General features: G+C 40.3%; 1 protein-coding gene across 1 annotated transcript in view; it reads right to left on the bottom strand.

Annotated features, from left to right (window-relative positions):
• Nucleotides 1–18,234: 18,234 nt before the first annotated feature.
• Nucleotides 18,235–21,986, bottom strand: part of LOC126243416 (peroxiredoxin-4) — a 42,203-nt gene continuing 38,451 nt past the window's right edge. Inside the window, exons 2-5 of the mRNA XM_049948162.1 lie at nucleotides 20,102–20,219; nucleotides 19,781–20,020; nucleotides 18,573–18,738; nucleotides 18,235–18,494 (exon numbers count right to left, since the gene is read on the bottom strand). Of these exons, the coding sequence (XP_049804119.1) occupies nucleotides 18,432–18,494; nucleotides 18,573–18,738; nucleotides 19,781–20,020; nucleotides 20,102–20,219 (587 nt within the window). The 3' untranslated portion in view covers nucleotides 18,235–18,431. The remainder of the gene's footprint in view (nucleotides 18,495–18,572; nucleotides 18,739–19,780; nucleotides 20,021–20,101; nucleotides 20,220–21,986) is intronic.

Raw genomic sequence — 21,986 nt, 5'->3', positions numbered from 1 at the left:
CCTCTGGATAATAAATGGAGTATGCATACCTTACTTACTGTGTCGAGACCTCATGCGCAATCTCACATGCATTTTCTGCCACCTCAGACATCTGAAATTGGGAAATCATACCTACCGTGTGGGCCTCAGAACTTCACTCACACATGCAGCTGTCCTTTGAACTGCTACCCAAGTTCTAGACAAATCGCTGCAGGATGTGGATGCCACCCGCACCATGACATAGCCCACCTTATCATGCACCACCCTCCATCGAGCCACATTTCCTGCCAATCATACACTGAGGCTTCTGCGAAGTGCCACTTCCACCTCGCAATGGTGCCTTACAAACAAACCGATGATGGCCATCAGACCATCTACCAACGTCCGAAACTAGTCATTCCACGTGGATTCTCCCGCAATGTTGTTTGCCCTCAGTGAGTGTTTGTTGTCAGGCAGTGGCATCACGGGGATGACGAGAAGTTCGCCACTCTTCTTAACCAGCTCGGAGACTGTGCGGACCTTATTTTGGACTTGCATTTGGATGTTCCAGTCTCTCACAGATATAAAACTGCCAAGACACTACTGCTACAACGACTAACACACATGACTAAGCAGCACCTACATCTTGCCATCAACGAGACTACTTTGGGCAACAGCATGCCATCTTTGATCTGGTACTGCTTGCGAGTTCTAATTGATCCAACACTCCTGCCTGACTGCGTGCTATGGACATTTTCGTTTCTAAAACTGCCAGAGAATAGACAAACATCTATGCTAGCACACGAGGAGGCACCACTGGAGTTTAAACTTTAACTCGCTGACAAAATGCGGGCATTATCACAACACAGCATTCTAATCAACAACAAACAGCACTATGCTGCAGTTGACGCCCAGTACATCTGTACTGAAAGCATTTTTGCACAATCCTGGCTGAGCTGCCCCGATATTCTGCACAGCTGCAGACTGATCAACAATGGACAGACCAGCCTGAACTGGGCTGTGCCCCCTGCCTCTACCATCCCGAGTGTCTTTCATGGTTCTGGCAGATAGCCCTGCACCTACCCAAACTAGTATGGCAACCTGACGTAGGTGCACCAGGCCACTTTTCGTTAACAAGTTCCCTCTGCGCACCACAACAAAACAGCACCAATACAGCATTTTCAACAAGCAGATGGTCTCTGACTATTCGTCCATGACAAAGCCTGCACTTGTATTTCCTCGTTGATACTGGGCCCGATGAGAACAATCTAACACCTTCTCTTACGCCTGCTACATTGTCGCCGCTGCAACTGCCCGTGGCCAATGACACTGTAATCGCAGTTGCTGGAATGCACGCGTCACACTCGACCTTGCACAGATACACAAATACCTTGGACATTCCTAGTGGTAGACAGTTGAACCAGTCTTGGGAGCTGACATCTTCCAGCACGACCAACTACCGCCACATTTAAATTGTGTCGTCCTATTACAATGGGATGGCCAGCATTCAGTTTGTGGTGTGGTCAGCAATACACTACCTGCCAGCACTGTAACACCCTTAGTCACGCTGCCACTGCTCGACTCGACCTGAAGCTAAAAAATAAAGCACTTTTCAATTAGCTGCATTTAAAGGCAGCTGAGTATTGAACATTATATCATGACGAAGAAGTCATGTCTCCCTGGTGAAAAATTATGGAGATGATTTGTGCATGCCACCACATCACTACGTGCACAACTCAACAGCATCTCATTGACCTTTGTCATCTTGACACCAATCACTACTGTGGCGCCCCTACTACCAGCACTTCTCAGCTCACTGAAAAGTCAACCCCCACTTGAGTGCGCTCCTGGGACAATGCCATGTGACGTTAACAGCGGCGTTGAATCATGTTGCACCCCATTTCCTGGACTCATTCCATGCTCCTCCATTGGACCACAGACAATCTTCTTCTTCTTCTTTTTTATTATGGTTTTAGGGCGCAAAACTGCTACAGTCATAAGTGCCCATTCTGTGGCTTAGGGAAGGGTAAAAAACCGAATGTTGAATCAGCAGCAATGGGAGTGAAACTCAAGGAGGGAAACTAAAAATGGAAGGAAATCTTAGAAAACTACTATTGAAGGGGGGAGGGAGGTTGTATTCCCCAAAAAAGAGCTTCAGATGACTGATGTCATCTCACTGACACTGATAAACTCAAGGATGTGATCGGCTGAGTGCGTGTCATCTGCTAAAGAGAAGAGATATTACGCGACAACTGTAAATGAGCGTGCAGTGGATTAAAATATGGGCACTGAAGTAAAAGGTGTCTCACCGTCCACGGTTGAGAGCTGTGGGGACAAAGTGGGGAAGGATCACCACTTAAAAGATGTTGATGGCTAAAAAGACAGTGCCCTATCCGGAGTCTAGTTAAAATTACCTCCTCTTGACGACAAGGCCAGGAGGAAGAGGTCCAAGTACAGGGAAGAGATTTTACGTCCCGTAATTTATTATCAGGAAGTGTAGATCAAGGTGAACACCGTCAAAGAGCAACACGATGACATAAAACGCTCTGTAGATCAGCAAAGGGAACCATGCTAACATACAATCTGTGCTGTGTGTGATGGTACAGTCCACCATATCACAACCACACCGGGTCCCCCTGTCTGTCACTGCTCCCCTAGTCTAGCTCCCTATAAACTTACTGTGGTTACAGTTGCTGTGGATGAACTTTTGTGGACTATCATAGTCAAGTCATCCCAGTCACAAAAACTGACAACAGCTGCCCCTCCGTAGTTGCATCTGATGACGCCTAAGAGCTGAGGGTGATATGGTGGCCAGTTGGTACTGTTGGGTCTTCAAGGCCTGTTCAGATGGTGCTTGCTTATAGCCAGGCCATCAGACACTGCTTGGGTGTTCCCAATTAAACTAGTTTCTAAAAAGTACAGTATTTAGCGCCTATGTGGCTACTACCACTACCTCAATGCCCCTACAATTATTGACAGCTATCCCTTCTGAACTTGCATGATTTTCACGGGATAAAAATTTGCCTGTCAGTGGATTCTGCACCCAGAAGATTCCGCCACCTTGATTTTATAGCACAGTTCACTAACAATGTGTGATACATCAAAGGTGCCGATAATATTGTGGCGTACATTTTTTACCGCATCACAGCTACCTCCGCCCACTTGGACTTTGATAGAATATCATATGCACATGTGACAGGTGCCCATCTCCACAGCTTGTTTAGCAAACCAGACACTGGACTCAAATTGCAACAATGCATGCTACCTGGTGTGTTGTCCAACCAGTCTTTCTAAACAATTGTGACACCGTGGACCTGGACTTGCATTTCACCCCAAAAGGCACCAACTGGCTGCCACACACAGCCTCTTCAGTGCCCAAGAAGATGCAGAGAATAATTTACTGAAATTGTGGTGCTTTTTCCACTTTCTATACAAACTGGTGAAGTTTTACATGTAGAGCAACCTTCTTTAACATGCACATTAACCAGTTTTTCTAATGTCTTCAGGAGGGAGGAGGAGGACAGACTAACCAGTTTCATATCCTTACCATTGGTATGATCAATTCTCTGTGGCTTCCTAATGAAAATATCCTTTCCTGTACTCCAAGCATTAGGAATGACTTCTGCAGCTAGGCTGACTCTAGTCTGCATAGGAATCTAATTAGTCCCTATCCTGCTTGTTGCAGTAGAGTTGGAAACTTTGTCAGGGCCTAGTGACTTGAACAGTTGAAATATTCCTACTTGCTACTGGATTTTATTTTATTTTATTTTTTGAGTCAGTGCATTTTCTGGCACATTCCCAGGTCTCCCTTTTGCTTCCTGTAAACCATATCTATCACAAACCGAATCTTGGTCTTCGCTATCTGCCAAAGTGCACTGAGGGAAGCGAGTATCGAGTACATCAAGCATCTTGAGCACTGTCCTTGTATATCCACCATACCTCCTCCTTAGAGTTCCCCCTGGATTGGTTGATAAACTAGTGAGGATTTTATGAACTCTGGGACACACACCTGTACCTTCCACCTCCACGCAGAATAGCTTGCAGTATGATTCTTTCATTTGCTGAACAGCAAAGATTGCTTGGTATTCTGCCTATTTTGCTTTCCTTCTTGTAGGGTTAACTTCCAGATTATTGTTCACCAATGTACAGTCCTGTTTGTGCAGTCTCGGTGACAGGAATGTTAGTCTAAGTACGAGGTCATAATGATAGACTTCACTTCGTCTGTCATTTCCCCAGGATCCACTGGATTCCCTGTTGAAGTTCGGACTTCAGATAAGTGTGAGTTCGGGTCTTTCCTGTATGAGTTCCAGTCTTTGCAGAGGATTCCTAGAGGCAGTGCTCTGTTTAACACCCACTCCAACGTCAGACTTGGTATACATCTTGCCAATTAAGGATGGCTTCAATGTTGTTGGGGCAATGTGTCACTTGTTATGTGTTAAAAATGTCTTCCACTATCTTCCAGCATTTTCCATCTTTATCATAGCCTAACATGTTCTCCCACAATTTGACATCATTAAGAGTCACTAACATATTGACACCCTCTGAAACACACAATCTACTAAAAAACTTTTATACAATTTATCGGATACCACAAACAGACCTGTGTTCAGTGTTCAAAGGTCTACAGAATAAAAATTGAATGTGATTAACTACTATGTAAGTTTGAAAGGATGGGTTCCTGAGAAATATTTTGAAATTGTCCTGCTTTCCTAACCAAGTGGATCAGATAACAATAAAATCTTTTCAAATGCCTTGATGGAGCTGACAATTTGCAGCACCTGAAACTGAACAGACAGCTCAGAATGTTTGGTGAAGTGTGACACAACATTTTTATAAGTCCATCCTTGTCATTAGAGGTCTGGGGGACTTTGGCTGTTCACTTATATAATAAAATGAAACACTACTGCTGTCCTTATGGTGTCATTTATTGTATGGCTACCAGTTTCGGTAGTTCAGTGTACAATCTTCAGCGCTTAGCAAATGCTGAGGGGGTTAACACCATCAGTGTACACAATGCACCAGTGGCCAAAAGCTATAACTGGTTTTCGCAGACTACCTGTAACCGATGTTGTCTCTCCAACCATCACCTTAGTCAGTTAATAGTTGAGTTAGTTGCTCGTCTGTTGGTTTTTTGCAGTGAGACCTTAACGCCATCTTGGGGGTGCTGTAGGCTTGCTGTGGAGGGGAGTTGTAAATTAATGTCCAACGCCACCGAAGAAGCACGTTGGTCAAGACTGCAGATCACAAATGTAAATTGTTCAAATTCTTCATATATTTGCTACTGCACAAAAATGTTCTCCATAATAGTAAATCAAATACCTACCTGTTTGGGTACAAATGGTGATGTCCAAATTTGTAATTGTGACGTGGGTGGGCTGCAAGAACTGTCGATTGGAAAGTTTGTAGCTTGTGTGAGCTGAATCAACACAACTTACTGAATCAGGAGTATACTCACACTTGGTTTGATGTGACACCAGACACAATGAACCTCATAAACCAGTCGTAAAACTAGTGAAGGCCTAGGGCTTAATTTTTAAAATTTTATTTATTTTTCTTACTTACCTGAGGCTCTGTAGCCTTATTACCTATTTGTTTAATGGCTGATTAAAGCTAAAGCAGAGACTTTTTGAACAATGTGAAGAACAAAACATGCAGTGCCTTCAGCTGTTAGATTAAGCAATTTGGAGACAATCTCTGGAGGAGGAGTGCTGATTTGTTGCTGGATGCTGATGAAACACTATGAATGTATAATTATTATGAGTAGTTTAATTATATGATCCTGATGCTGTACAGTATTATCAAAAGTAGGCATATGGCAAGAAAAAGGTTCAATACAATATCAATATGGTAAAGAAAATGAAGTTCCCAGGGGAACCTGCACTCTAAGCAGGTTTAGTTGTTTGAAGTACATTGGGTTTACCAAGCTTTCCTTGAAGCAGTTTCTTGCCCTTTGCTATTGTCTTTCAACTGACTTTATTTCTTACTGCAATATTTTAGATTAATTAAAATGGAAAATGATATGATTGTTCAAAAACATATTGGAACATAATGAACACTTGTTCTTTTATATAGATTTAATAGCAGTGATTAGGCACACACGAAAACTATAGAACATAGAAATTTATTTGTAACACTTTCTTAATATCTTGAAAAGAGGCTTTCATCTGTTTTTATGTGGCATTTTCTACCGTTTCTTTCCCCTTATAATTAGTGCCTGGGTTTCTTATCTCTTTTATAGCGGAGATTAGCTACTATCAGTTAAGTACAGGAGTCCTTATGACAAAGATGAAATATTTCAAAAGCAGTATAATATGTATTAGATACAGATAGCATTTTTTACGTACTATGAATTACACAACTGTTTTGAGAAGATGTTAGCGTTATCAAATAAACGAGGGGTAGAGGAAGCGAAACCATGCCCTAAAGGAGGTTGTAATGTACTAACATGTAAGCGAGGAGCCGTAACTTTGTAATTGTGTACTCCTTTAAGTTTTAAAAAGAAAATGTTTGTGCTGAAAGAACTTAAAATAAGGGCTACAATATTTTAAGGTAGCATGTAGTACTGAAGATTTTTATTTATTTATTTATACATCAAGTTCTGTAGGACCAAATTGAGGAGCAAATCAACAATACAACAAGAATTAGCTTAATTTTTCACGGAACTCCTTGACAGAATAGACAGAGTGACCCATGTGGAAACTCTCCAGTTTCGATTTGAAAGCACATGGATTCCTGCTAAGATTTTTGAAGTCAAGCGGTAGCTTAATGAAAATGGATGCAGCAGTATACTGCACACCTTTCTGCACAAGAGTTAAGGAAGTCCGATCCAAATATAGGTTTTATTTCTTGGGAATAAGGTAATAGTGTTAACAAGAAATGACCAGAAGGAATATATATATATATATTGAGAGGCCAATGTCAAAATACCCGGACTCGTGAACAGGGGACCACAAGAGGTTCATGAATTTACACAACTTATTGCCCAAACAGCCCATTTCTGAACCAAAAATATCCTTTTAGAATGGGAAGAGTTACCCCAAAATGAAAATAAGCAAAGTAGACTAATTTTTGTGTCGAACACTCACTCACATCAGATACCATTCGAATAGTAAAAGTGGTAGCATTAAGTCTTTGGACAAGATCCTGAAGATCCATGAGAGTTTACTATCTATCTGAACACCTAGAAATTTGAACAGTTCAGTTTCAGTAATCATATGCCCATTCTGTGAAATTAAAACATCAGGTTTTGTTGAATTGTGTGTTAGAAACCGTAAAAACCGAGTTTTATTGTGATTTAGCGTTAGTTTATTTTCTACAAGCCATGAACTTAGGTCATGAACTCCACTATTTGAGTTGGGGTTGGGTTGTTTGGGGGAGGAGACCAGACAGTGAGGTCATCGGATTAGGGAAAAACAGGGAAGGAAGTCGGCCGTGCCCTTTCAAAACTTAAATCAGCATGGCCGGATGCGAGATTGAGCCATTGTCCTCCCGAATGCAAGTCCAGTGTGCTAGCCACTGCGCCACCTTGCTCGGTCCACTATTTGCACGCAACATCCTTTACTGCCAAGCTAGTGTCATCAGCAAACAGAAATATTTTAGAGTTACCCGTAATACTAGAGGGCATATCATTTATATAAATAAGGAACAGGAGTGGCCCCAACACTGATCCCTGGGGCACCCCCCACTTGACTCTACCCCTCTCAGACCCCACATCACAGCCATTCTCAACATTGTTAACAATAACCTTTTGCTGTCTGTTGTTAAAGTGAGAGGTGAACCAACTGTGAGCTACTACCTGTATTCCATAACGGTCCAACTTCAAACGCCTTAGTTAATTAAAAAAATATGCCTAGCATTCGAAACCTGTTGTTAACTGATCCAGTACCTAACAGAGAAAAGAGAATATAGCATTTTCAGTTATTAAACGACTTCTAAAGCTGAACTATACATTTGATAACAAATCGTAAGATATAAAGTGATCAATTATCCTTATATACACAGTCTTTTCAATAACTTTAGCAAACACTGATGACATTAGAAATAGGTCTAAAACTGTCTAAATTATCCTTTTCTCCCTTTTTATGGAGCGGCTTTTCTACTGAGTACTTTAATCATTCAGGAAACTGACTATTCCTAAAGGACAAATTACAAATATGGATAAATACAGAGCTAACATGCGCAGCACAGTACTTTAATATTCTGCTAGGCATCCCATCATATCCATGAGAGTCCTTAGTCTTCAGTGATTTAATTAATGACTCAATCTCCCCCTTGTCTGTATCACAGAGGATTATTTCCTACATCAATCGTGGAAAGGCATTTGCCAAGAAAGTTATATAATTCCCTGTAGATGTTACAGACTTTACCACACACTACTAAAATGATCAGTGGTCTGAAATATGCTAATACAAAAATAAACTATATACAATATCAGCACTGAGATACCAAACAAAAATAATTATGAATGCAAAATTAGAGTTGTGTTAGAACCTAAGTGTGTAGTGGCCAGGAATGTTTGAAAGATTAAGAAACAGTGTCTTCATAATAAGGGAGAGGGGTAGGCTGCTTCGCACATTAGTGTGTGTTTGTGATGCAGTGGACCAGATTTAATAAACACGTTGTAGATTGAAGAGTACATCGACCCATGGAGGGGATGGCTTATGCCTAGGTCATGTGAATACACAGAAGGAATTACCTGAACTGAATTGGGAGAAATAGATTTGTTAAGTGACATTGGCAACTTAAATGGAAAAGTAATTGAGAAGTTTCTGCTCACAGAAGGTTACGTAGAAGCAAATAATTGATGTTTCCATTCATACAAGGTTCTCCAAAGTATTACAATGTAAAGAGACTTACATGGTTAAATGTAAAAAGATTTACCTGGTTAGTGACAAATAAAGACAGCACCTGTCTGTGCATGTTTGATTTCATAAATTTCCGAGATTTGCAATAAAAGCGGGCTGAATTTACAGATCAGCATGTAGCTCCTTGGGTGCAAAAAAGAAGGAATGTAACTAGCATATTCTTAAGCATTCAGTGAGAAACAGTGAAGTAGCAGTGATTACCTCTAGCATAAAAGAAATATTGAGCCACTGCCTCTATAGCCATCCATAATTGCAAAAGTGTTGCTGATGGAGGATTTTATATGTGAAATGATCTCTTGTTTATGCCCCATAAATGTTAGAAGGGATTCATGTCAGGCGATATGGGTGGCCAAATAATTTGCTTGAATTGTCCAGAATGTTCTTCAAACAATTGCGAACAATTGTGGCCAGTCTCGGCTATTTGGCTAAGATAAAATTGTAATGACATGGTGCATTGTCATACATAAAAACTCCTTCGTTACTTGGGAACAAGAAATTCATGAATGGCTGCAAATGGTCTCCCAGTAGAATGAAATTTTCACTCTGCAGGGGAGTGTGCGCTGATATGAAACTTCCTGGCAGATTAAAACTACGTACCGGACTGAGAGCACTTGCCCGCAAAAGGCTAAGGTCCAGAACTCGCATCTCGGTCCGGCACACAGTTTTAATCCGCAGGAAGTTTCATATCTGTGCACACTCTGCTACAGAGTGAAAATTTCAGTCTGGAAACATCCCCCTTGCTATGACTATGCCATGTCTCCACAATATCCTTTCTTTCAGGAGTGCTAGTACTGCAACTTTCGCAGGAGATTTTCTGAGAAGTTTGGAAGGTAGGAGATGAGGTACTGGTGAGAGTAAAGCTGTGAGGACGGGTTGTGAGTCGTGCTTGGATAGCTCAGTCAGTAGAGCATTTGCCCGCGAAAGGCATTGGTCTCTAAGTAGCTGAAGTCCGCAGCTCGTGGTCTCGCGGTCGCATTCGTGCTTCCCGAGCACGGGGTCCCGGGTTAAATTCCTGGCGGGATCAGGGATTTTCACCTGCCTCGAGATGACTGGGTGTTTTGTGTTGTCCTTGTCATTTCATCATCATTCTTGCACGTGGCGAGATTGGACTGAGAAAAGGTTGGGAATTTGTACGGGCGCTGATAACTGCGCAGTTGAGAGCCCAATCATCATCATCATCATCCTCATCATCATAAGTAGCTGAACACAACATTTTCCAGTCAGTGATTGGTTCAGCTGGACCCACACCATTATGGAACCATCACCAGCTTGACAGTGCCTTGTTGACAACTTGGGACCATGACTTTGTGGCGTCTGCGTCACACTGGAACTTTACCATCAGATCTAACCAATTGAAATTGGGACACATCTGACTGGACCACAACTTTCCAGTCATCTAGGGTCCAACTGACATGGTCATGAGCCTAGGAGAGGTATTGCGAGCACTGTTGTGCTGTTAGTACAGGCACTCATGCTGGTCGTCTGCTACTATAGCCCATTAATGCCAGATTTCACTGCATTGCCGTAACGGATATGTTCATCATACATCCCACATTTATTTCTGTGGTTATTTCATGCAGTTTTGCTTGTCTCTTCACACTGACTACTCTGCGCAAACACGATTACTCTCAGTTGTTAATTGAATGCTGTTGACAACTGTGTTGTCCATGGTGAGAGGTAAAGCCTGAAATTTGGTATTCTCGACACACTCTTCACATGGTGGATCTCAAAATATTGAACTCCCTAACTATTTCCAAAACTGAATGTCCCTTACATCTAACTCCAACTACCATTCCACATGCAAAGTCTGTTAATTCCCATTGTGCAGCCATAATCACATCAAAAACCTTTTCACATGAATCACCTGAGTAAATATGAAAGCTCTGCCAATGCATATCCTTTTATGTCTAGTGTACGCGATATTACTGCCACCTGTGTATGTGCATATTGCTATTCCATGACTTTTGTCACCTCGTTACGAAATAGCAGACATGTTGAGAGTTTGATGATTTGATAACAAAAATAGTCAGTTAGCACAGTGATGTATCATGCATATAAAAAGACAAGGTAAAGTGGAAGGCACCTTTAAGATAAAGTAGTTGATGTGGAGTACAAAGCTTTGACTGATTCTGGAAAAGAAAGTTTTAGTGTTGTTGTTGTTGTGGTCTTCAGTCCTGAGACTGGTTTGATGCAGCTCTCCATGCTACTCTATCCTGTGCAAGCTTCTTCATCTCCCAGTACCTACTGCAACCTACATCCTTCTGAATCTGTTTAGTGTATTGATCTCTTGGTCTCCCTCTACGATTTTTCCCCTCCACGCTGCCCTCCAATGCTAAATTTGTGATCCCTTGATGCCTCAAAACATGTCCTACCAACCAATCCCTTCTTCTACTCAAGTTGTGCCACAAACTTCTCTTCTCCCCAATCCTATTCAATACCTCCTCATTAGTTACGTGATCTACCCACCTTATCTTCAGCATTCTTCTGTAGCACCACATTTCGAAAGCTTCTATTCTCTTCTTGTCCAAACTGGTTATCGTCCATGTTTCACTTCCACACATGGCTACACTCCATACAAATACTTTCAGAAACGAATTCCTGTCACTTAAATCTATACTCGATGTTAACAAATTTCTCTTCTTCAGAAACGATTTCCTTGCCATTGCCAGTATACATTTTATATCCTCTCTACTTCGACCATCATCAGTTATTTTACTCCCTAAATAGCAAAACTCCTTTACTACTTTAAGTGTCTCATTTCCTAATCTAATCCCCTCAGCATCACCCGATTTAATTTGACTACATTCCATTATCCTCGTTTTGCTTTTGTTGATGTTCATCTTATATCCTCCTTTCAAGACAATGTCCATTCCGTTCAACTGCTCTTTCAAGTCCTTTGCTGTCTCTGACAGAATTACAATGTCATCGGCGAACCTCAAAGTTTTTACTTCTTCTCCATGAATTTTAATACCTACTCCGAATTTTTCTTTTGTTTCCTTTACTGCTTGCTCAATATACAGATTGAATAACATCGGGGAGAGGCTACAACCCTGTCTCACTCCTTTCCCAACCACTGCTTCCCTTTCGTGCCCCTCGGCTCTTATAACTGCCATCTGGTTTCTGTACAAATTGTAAATAGCCTTTCGCTCCCTGTATTTTACCCCTACCACCTTCAGAATTTGAAAGAGAGTATTCCAGTTAACATTGTCAAAAGCTTTCTCTAAGTCTACAAATGCTAGAAACTTAGGTTTGCCTTTTCTTAATCTTTCTTCTAAGATAAGTCGTAAGGTTAGTATTGCCTCACGTGTTCCAACATTTCTACGGAATCCAAACTGATCTTCCCCGAGGTCCGCTTCTACCAGTTTTTCCATTCGTCTGTAAAGAATTCGCGTTAGTATTTTGCAGCTGTGACTTATTAAACTGATAGTACGGTAATTTTCACATCTGTCAACACCTGCTTTCTTTGGTATTGGAATTATTATATTCTTCTTGAAGTCTGTGGGTATTTCGCCTGTCTCATACATCTTGCTCACCAGATGGTAGAGTTTTGTCATGACTGGCTCTCCCAAGGCCATCAGTAGTTCTAATGGAATGTTGTCTACTCCCGGGGCCTTGTTTCGACTCAGGTCTTTCAGTGTTCTGTCAAACTCTTCACGCAGTATCTTATCTCCCATTTCATCTTCATCTACATCCTCTTCCATTTCCATAATATCGTCCTCAAGTACATCGCCCTTCTATAAACCCTCTATATACTCCTTCCACCTTTCTGCCTTCCCTTCTTTGCTTAGAACTGGGTTGCCATCTGAGCTCTTGATATTCATACAAGTGGTTCTCTTCTCTCCAAAGGTCTCTTTAATTTTCCTGTAGGCAGTATCTATCTTACCCCTAGTGAGACAAGCCTCTACATCCTTACATTTGTCCTCTAGCCATCCCTGCTTAGCCATTTTGCACTTTCTGTCGATCTCATTTTTGAGACGTTTGTAATCCCTTTTGCCTGCTTCATTTACTGCATTTTTATATTTTCTCCTTTCATCAATTAAATTCAATATTTCTTCTGTTACCCAAGGATTTCTATGAGCCCTCGTCTTTTTACCTACTTGATCCTCTGCTGCCTTCACTACTTCATCCCTCAGAGCTACCCATTCTTCTTCTACTGTATTTCTTTCCCCCATTCCTGTCAATTGTTCCCTTATGCTCTCCCTGAAACTCTCTACAACCTCTGGTTCTTTCAGCTTATCCAGGTCCCATCTCCTTAAATTCCCACCTTTTTGCAGTTTTTTCAGTTTCAATCTGCAGTTCATAACCAATAGATTGTGGTCAGAATCCACATATGCCCCTGGAAATGTCTTACAATTTAAAACCTGGTTCCTAAATCTCTGTCTTACCATTATATAATCTATCTGATACCTGTTAGTATCTCCAGGATTCTTCCAGGTATACAACCTTCTTTTATGATTCTTGAACCAAGTGTTAGCTATGATTAAGTTATGCTCTGTGCAAAATTCTACAAGGCGGCTTCCCCTTTCATTTCTTCCTCCCAATCCATATTCACCTACTATGTTTCCTTCTCTCCCTTTTCCTACTGACGAATTCCAGTCACCCATGACTATTAAATTTTCGTCTCCCTTCACTACCTGAATAATTTCTTTTATCTCGTCATACATTTCATCAATTTCTTCATCATCTGCAGAGCTAGTTGGCATATAAACTTGTACTACTGTAGTAGGCATGGGCTTTGTGTCTATCTTGGCCACAATAATGCGTTCACTATGCTGTTTGTAGTAGCTAACCCGCACTCCTATTTTTTTATTCATTATTAAACCTACTCCTGCATTACCCCTATTTGATTTTGTATTTATAACCCTGTAATCACCTGACCAAAAGTCTTGTTCCTCCTGCCACCGAACTTCACTAATTCCCACTATATCTAACTTTAACCTATCCATTTCCCTTTTTAAATTTTCTAACCTACCTACCCGATTAAGGGATCTGACATTCCACGCTCCGATCCGTAGAACGCCAGTTTTCTTTCTCCTGATAACGACGTCCTCTTGAGTAGTCCCCGCCCGGAGATCCGAATGGGGGACTATTTTACCTCCGGAATATTTTACCCAAGAGGACGCCATCATCATTTAATCATACAGTAAAGCTGCATGTCCTCGGGAAAAATTACGGCTGTAGTTTCCCCTTGCTTTCAGCCGTTCGCAGTACCAGCACAGCAAGGCCGTTTCGGTTAATGTTACAAGGCCAGATCAATCAATCATCCAGACTGTTGCCCCTGCAACTACTGAAAAGGCTGCTGCCCCTCTTCAGGAACCACATGTTTGTCTGGCCTCTCAACAGATACCCCTCCGTTGTGGTTGCACCTATGGTACGGCCATCTGTATCGCTGAGGCACGCAAGCCTCCCCACCAACGGCAAGGTCCATGGTTCATGGGGGAAGTTTTAGTGGGGGGATATGAATTGTGACATGACGTTTTTATGACAGTACGTCCCACTTTCAAACTTTCATGATGACGAAAGATTTTTCATGATGTTTGGTAGTAAATAAGTGACAGGATGTCCCACTGTGGGAGATATTACAATATGTGCTGATGGGAGAATGCCTTTAAACCGTCACTTCTACAATGCGAGATGGCAAATGTGCACCTTCGGCTGCTGGTGGGGCTCCTCATTCGTTGGCAGCAGCCTTTGATGGTGGTTAGAAGACAAGGAGAAAAAGAGAAAAGGTCATGGCCTCAATGGACACTGTGACAAATAACTGTTCCATTGAATTATGTAGAGAGATAGATACATCTTGTCTTCCTTTTGTATAAGCCGTAGTTGATTCTTGGGGTATGATGGGAGGCATGGGGACGTCTGAGGATGTGCCGCGAAATGAGGGACAGCTTCAGGCAAAATGAACAGAACCTAAGAGCTGCACTCTGTAGAAGCCATGCCCCCAAACTGCTTCCACTACATGGAACTAAGTGGAATTTCAAAGTGCAGTCTTATGACAGATTTCTACCTCCTCGAAAAACATCAGTTGATATCAACAGTTCCAAAACAATTGACTGTCATCATTTTTCTCTGTGTGGGAAATATTGAAAATGTGACTTGATTATTCAAATTCTGTGGTCCAGTATTGAGAAATATAACTCTTGGGGCAGTTCCGTCTTTAGATGATCTTGAGAATTAGGATATTTTTTGAATATTCTCTTGCAGAAAAAAATTCATATCCTGACTTTTCACACACTATTTCTGAACTAAATATAAAAGAGACTGTTCCATAAAAACACGGGAGAACTGCCGGATATCAGTAACGTCCTGCCACAATATTTCGGTGCAGAGTCTTCTGGCCATCTTCAGGTGAGTGCCACTGTAGTAGTAGTGGCGAGTACATGCTGAGCTCCGCTATTTAAAGCCGTACTGAGGTGACATTGCGCATGCGCTGCTCAGTGTGTGTGTTCACAATGGCTCCATGTGCTGCGCCTCGCGCCCTCCACGGTGAAAGCCTGGCGTATTGATATCAGGTCAATTTCCATCTTTATGCAGATAACTACGTTGACTACGAAGTTTCTCTATAACAGGATTCCAAGCAGAGTTTAGCTGATAACTGTTATCTCGATTGACGAGAGTCTAGTTGTCAGACAATCTTATTTCCACAGATTCATTGATAATCGAGCTCCAAAAGTTTGATGTACGGGCCAAAATTTTTGTGTTGTCGTAATTCGTGGAATGGTCTGAATTACGACGACACAAAAATTTTGGCCCATACATCAAACTTTTGGAGCTCGATTATCAATGAATCTGTGGAAATAAGATTGTCTGACAACGAGACTGTTATCCGACTCTTAACCCTTTCGGGACGCGAGGCCCATATACGTGGCCTGATTGTTGCGTCACAAGCCATCAATGATTTGTGACTACATGGCAAATATGGGAGCCGTAAACAGAGCCAATCACTACTGCGCTTTGTACCATTTTGCCAGAAAATCCCTCAAATGGTGGAGGAAAATTTTCTTCTGGTTATTCGAGGTACAATATTCACTTTTCCAATAGGCCTTGGCCTACTTCATAAATTTTTATTTTCACAAAAGGGTAATTGTTCTGGCTAATTTCAGGTGAGGATCATCAATGCTTACTTGTTATATGTCATCATAGCAAAGAAAAGAGGAGAGAGACACCAAAGAGTCATCTTCAGTTTCAGAAGAGTCTCGTCAAGGAGCTTGTGGGCAACGTCAGTGCTCAACCAACCCCATCGAGGAAGAGGTCACGCTCTGAGCTTGGTGACCTACACGGGATGGACAGCCTGTACCATGCTATCACAAGAATGGACACCAGAAAACAGGGTGACTGTGTCTTTTACAGTGATCGCTCCATGCCAGGAGGGCGAAAATGACCCCCCCCCCTTTTTTTTTGCAAAACTTGTCCGTCCAACCCTTCTCTTCATGTGCCTGAGTGCAAAGCAGGTATCACAAAGTAGCAAAGTACCGAAAGGACTTGTAAAATATGGTTGCCTATCAAAAAATCGATATGCCAAAGTTGTAAAGTATGTTTGAAGCAAATGTTATGAAATTTTGTAGTTTATTGACATAAATCAAATTTTTCATCCCTCAAAATGGACTTTTTATTTTTCTTCCCATGGACATCCCATAAGAGATAAAATTGTATTTTATATGTCGTTTTGAAGCTAAGACTTTAAAGAATAAGATACAACTAATTTTAGTATCATTTTTTCTATTTTAACAACGCTGCCAAGTCAAAAAGTGCACAATATAGAATAATGAAAATAGTATGCCAGTAAAGAGCATGTTTTAAGCTTCATTTAGAAAAAAAAAATTTACACCGATAAGTCAAAAACTATAGATTTTATAAGCGATGAAAGAAACCTAAAAGATATGGAACCCGCACAGCGCCGCCGAATTGCTCGACTTTGGGGAAACACACTCCGTCCCGAAAGGATTAACGGAGGCCCAGATGATAGCCAATGTGGCAACACTATAGCACCACATGACAAACTACGTCAAATAACAGATAGTTTCAAACTCAGCAGATTTATTCAGGTTCCTATCTCAAGGAATTTCTTCATTCTCCCTAAAGAGAAAATAGATGCCTACTTTCGAGCACCTATGTTGGTCACATAGTTATCACTAGAAAATTGTATGCCCCATTAAATACAATTCCCCTAATATCAAAATATTATAAGACAGTATTCTTCTCTGCAATGCAGACCATACTTTGTTACTTTCCACAGTTTTGAGAAATGAGAAACAACTATTTCTGACTTGATGAAATGGGATAGTGAATATCTACTCAACAAGCACACCATTCTATACTGTTAGAGAATAAAATCACTTTACATAACGATAAATGCATGAATAACTCGAGTAAAATTCTGTTTCTTGACTTGAATTCACCTGTCCATTTTTTAAATCTTCAGGCTCATAATAAGCTGAACAATAAGGCAATGGATTTACTAGTAAAGAAACCATTTAGGATAATACTCAGTTTACTAAACATGCAAGCCAAAGCTGATGCAGAGTAGTAATAGACTAAAATGTTCTCATACTTGACAGTACTCTTGGTATGTTTACCACTGAAACCACGCGCACGTAACAGAGTGAAAATATTTCTTTGACTTATGATTGACACTAAGTTATGGAGAATGCGGCTCTAGAATTTTAACATTTTGAAGTAATCTTATTCTAAAGTAAGTTCTGGTAATGTAATATTTCCCACCTTAATGAGTGGTACCCTATTCCAGTAACGACAGTAAATATAATAAATACTGCCTCAGTCTTGTGTGACATGATAAAAAAAGTCACATCTGTGTTTTTAACATTTATATTTTCTGCAAAAGAATCAATAACAACTTATTCTGCATTGAGGAATTATGAACACAGAGACACACACACACAAGCAACTCTTAATTCTTTTATTCATTTTTGGAGGGAAATTGAGATGATTGAATGAGGACTTTTCTTTGCAGCAAGTCAGTAATGTCATGGTTACAATGTACAGATAATGAAAATGAACAATATTTCACATATACACAAGTATACACACAACTTGTTTGTATGTAATACATAAAGAGTACAGATAAAGACTGCACAGCACCTTTTTGACTTAGTCATCTGGTATAATACCATATCTATGTAAATCCACTAGGTGGAAAAATTAACTAATATAAAATATGGAACATTTAATAAACAATACTAGAAAAACAAAACTAACCAGTTACTAATTTCCACAATTAAATTTCATATCCAAATTTGTTTGTTGCGTCTATTCATTTTTCCCACCCCCTTGATAATAAAGAATGATCAGACTATGTATAACTGCAGTGTCTCATTACTGTTATGGCAAAGCCATAAGCAGTAGCCAAAATCAATACTAAAAATTCTTAAGAGATAAACCAAATTGTCACTCAGTCTTGTCATGTCATGTGATGTTATTTATTGGAATAAGATTCCGAATTACAAAATTTCCAATTATGTGAAATATTTAACTTGTCAAAAGATAAGATAGTGAAGGCATTTATCTTATCCCTTTATCTCAATTATGTCATCTTAAATCTAACAGTTCCAAGCAACTTATGCATCCTTCAATGGAACCTTTTAGCTGTATTTAAAAGTCAGTCTTATACTGTTTGTTAAAGAACTTTGCCTTTTGTACAGGATCTGGCACAATCTGCAACAGAGGAATAAAAAAATAACTTCAAAGCTTCACAAATAACAAGCTTATGCAACAGTAGAGGAGTAATGTTACCGTGTCTCCTCCAGGTTTCCAGCCAGCTGGACAAACCTCTCCATGTTTGTCTGTATACTGGAATGCTTGAACCAGTCTAAGGGCTTCCTCTACACTTCGTCCCACTGGGAGATCATTCATCGTTATTTGCCTGAGAATTCCTTTAGGGTCAATAATGAACAGGCCCCTTAAAATAAGAGGGAGTAAAAGAGTTAAAAAATATTCCCAACTTTCAGTTAATATTGGAGCAGAACTCCTCATACGGAATTTGAATACTTACAACTTAAGAAATTTAAACAAAACACAAATAAAAAAAATCTGTATAAAGATGAAAGGAAGCTTTAACGACAACACAAACCATGACTAAATATCAACGAGAACATGTGTATAGTCCTCCATATGCCATTGTCCTATGGACAAAATAAATAATCCTCACCACTGTTTCCCAGCACATGTCAGCATGCTCCTTGTTGCTCATTCCATCCCACACAAAATTCCATAAATGAGACAAAGCATAAGATCACATTGCACACTTGGTATGTCCATCATCTATCCAACATCCTTGTGAGAGCTTGTACTTTCTACATTCTATATGCCTCATCCCTAATAACAATCTCAATTTCATCCACTGAAACTATAACGGCACATTTACAACAATTATCAAGCCACCTACACACGTATGATAATGGGTAGATGCCCCTACATCCAAAACATCTGAAAATATCTTTCTAACAATAACAGCTCAGACCTTAAGAGGGATGTTAGGTCTCAGACAGAGAACTGGCTTCTGCCAATTACTGATGATGCAGTTTAACCTCTATTTTCCAGTAATTTCTGAAACTGGTTATTTTATTGCTCTTCATTTCTATTAACAATGTCTGCTACCTTCTGCGCTACTGTAGTACATTTCCCCCCAATACGAACATTATCATCCAAATTTAGTCAGTTCTAACACAAGTGATCAATGTTGTTATTGACTATGACTCCCCAAATGATTGATTATTTCCCCTCATCTGCTTTCATACTTTAGGTTTCATTTCAGTTATTCATCTTTGTTACAGAGAGAGAAAAGAGACTGTTGAACCCAAATAATATATTAACCTACATATATTCAACTGATTACAGTCTTATGCTACTGACATACTTCATTGATCTTCATTCATGATTACTTAACTAAACATGCACATTTATACTAGATCAAAACTATAGTGTACAAAAGAAAATAGTACCTTAAAGCATGCCCTAAATCTTCCAGGTACACGCCATAGTCTCTTGCAATCTTGTGAGTCAAATCTGACAGTAACGGTATTTTCAGTTTTCCTAAACCACCTTCTTTTCTCGGAAGGTTCATCCAAGCAAGATGTGTGTATGGGGAATCCACCGAGCAGGCTACAACCTCTGCATTTAATTTTCGAAACTCCTCAATATTGTCATTGAATGCTAAGATCTCTGTAGGACATACAAATGTACTGCAAAGACAAAGTTGTGTCACTGAATGGTTATTCCTTACCTTCTACATACAATTCAAAATAAAATTTTGTTGTACTTACAAGTCTAATGGGTAAAAGAAAAATACAAGGTACTTCCCCTTAAAGTCAGAAAGTTTTAATGCTTTAAATTCTCCATTTATCACCGCTGTTCCTTCCCACTCAGGTGCAGGTTTGGAAACTGAAATAAAATATTAACAACATTCACTTTGAAAGCACACTGGGGCATAAGTAATTACATGTAAGATTTGAAACTTTCCTGGTGTACAGACTGTTTCATAAAATTTCGGGCAAACTGCTGGATGTCTTCAACTTATTGCCACGATATTTCAGAGCAGAGTCTTCTGGACATATTTAGGGCAATACTTAAATACTGCTAAATATCATGACAGCAAGTTGCGAACAACTGGCAGTTTGCCTGAAATTTTCTGGAATTATTAATTACATTGTTAGGGAATTCTATAATGTATTGATTCTGACACAGAAACCTACTGATTTCTGAACATCAAACAAGAAAGGAGTGGATCCTCTGTTTTGTCAAAAGTCTGTTGACTCTTTTGTTTTTATTCGGTTATTGGTCTAGTTTTATCATTCAGTACAAGTTCTACTTCAACATTGGAAAATCTAGGATGGGATAAAAATGATATGAAATTTCGCACTGTTAATCTTTAACTCTGGTATATGACGCACAGTTCTGAACAAGAAGACAAGACACCAAGCAATGTGGGCTAATTTAGCAGATCATGAAATAATCTTATTTACAGTTGTTGAAGTCACAGAGAGACAGAAGGGCTGGCCAGTACTTACTATCAGGAGGCACAAATCGTAGAACCGGCAACAGGACGACTTTAGGTAGAAAGTACTACTCCTAGGTACTGGAAGTGTATAGTCCTTTTTTGTATATGAACTTTTAAATCTGACTAGAATGAGTTGCTGCTTAGTGTGCAGATTGTGCTACTTGGTTTCAAAATCTGTAAATGTGGTGTCAAATCTGCGTTTGGGCTGTTCCATGACAACATGAGCACCAGTTCTATTAGCTCAAACATTAATATTTTTTAATTGATGCTCCCTTCTTATGTCAAGAACTGCTGGAACTGAACAAGTGGCTTTATAACTTGTCTTAAAATTTCAGCTTCTAGTTACCTGTGAAAACTCATTTCTAAAAGCAATGCATTGCAGCATTGTATACGCATATACAGGGTGACAATTATTGAACAACCTACAGCAAGCACACTGTTTATTCAACATGTAAATTTCATTACAGATATTCAGATTTAAGTTATGACATGTTTGGTATGCCTGCCATCATTGGCGATGATGTGGCGCAGACAGATAGCGAAATTCTGCAAGACCCATTGAAATGTCGGAACATCAATGCTGTCAATGACCTCCTGAATGGCTCTTTTCAACTCAGTAGTGGTTTTTCGGATATTGCTGTACACCCTGCCTTTAATACAGCCCCACAAAAAGGAGTTGCTTGTGTTCAGATCTGGAAAATATGGCGGCCAATCGAGGCCCCTGCCAGTGGCCTCTGGGTACCCCAAGAGTCAGAATGCGGTCCCCAAAGTGCTCCTCCAGGAAATCAAACACACTACTGCTTCTATGAGGTTGAGCTCCGTCATCACTGTCATTCTGTTACTTGTTGAACTGCCCTTTTACAACTGTCTCTGGTGTGTGTAAGGTAAAAAGGGTACTAGGAAAGTTTTGCAGTACAGGGGCATTCATTTAATTTTTTTTAAGGAATTTCCGCCACACTGAATACACCTCGCCCTCTGAAACCAATCCCTAAACCAGTTCTCCCAATTTTCTGTAGGGAGTAAGGCACACCTGTTGTCACAAGCCCTCACGGGGTCCTCATCACTTGAAAAGGAGAAACCTGGACTATAAGGAGGGTGCTCAAGACGTTTCAGTCCTGTATGCAGCAAATATTTGGTGCATGCTTTCGTGC

This window comes from Schistocerca nitens, chromosome 1 (assembly GCF_023898315.1).
Source record: "Schistocerca nitens isolate TAMUIC-IGC-003100 chromosome 1, iqSchNite1.1, whole genome shotgun sequence".
Taxonomy (NCBI): Eukaryota; Metazoa; Arthropoda; class Insecta; order Orthoptera; family Acrididae; genus Schistocerca; species Schistocerca nitens.
The sequence above is the reverse complement of the archived record's forward strand: the minus strand, read 5'-3'. Positions and strand labels throughout refer to the sequence as shown.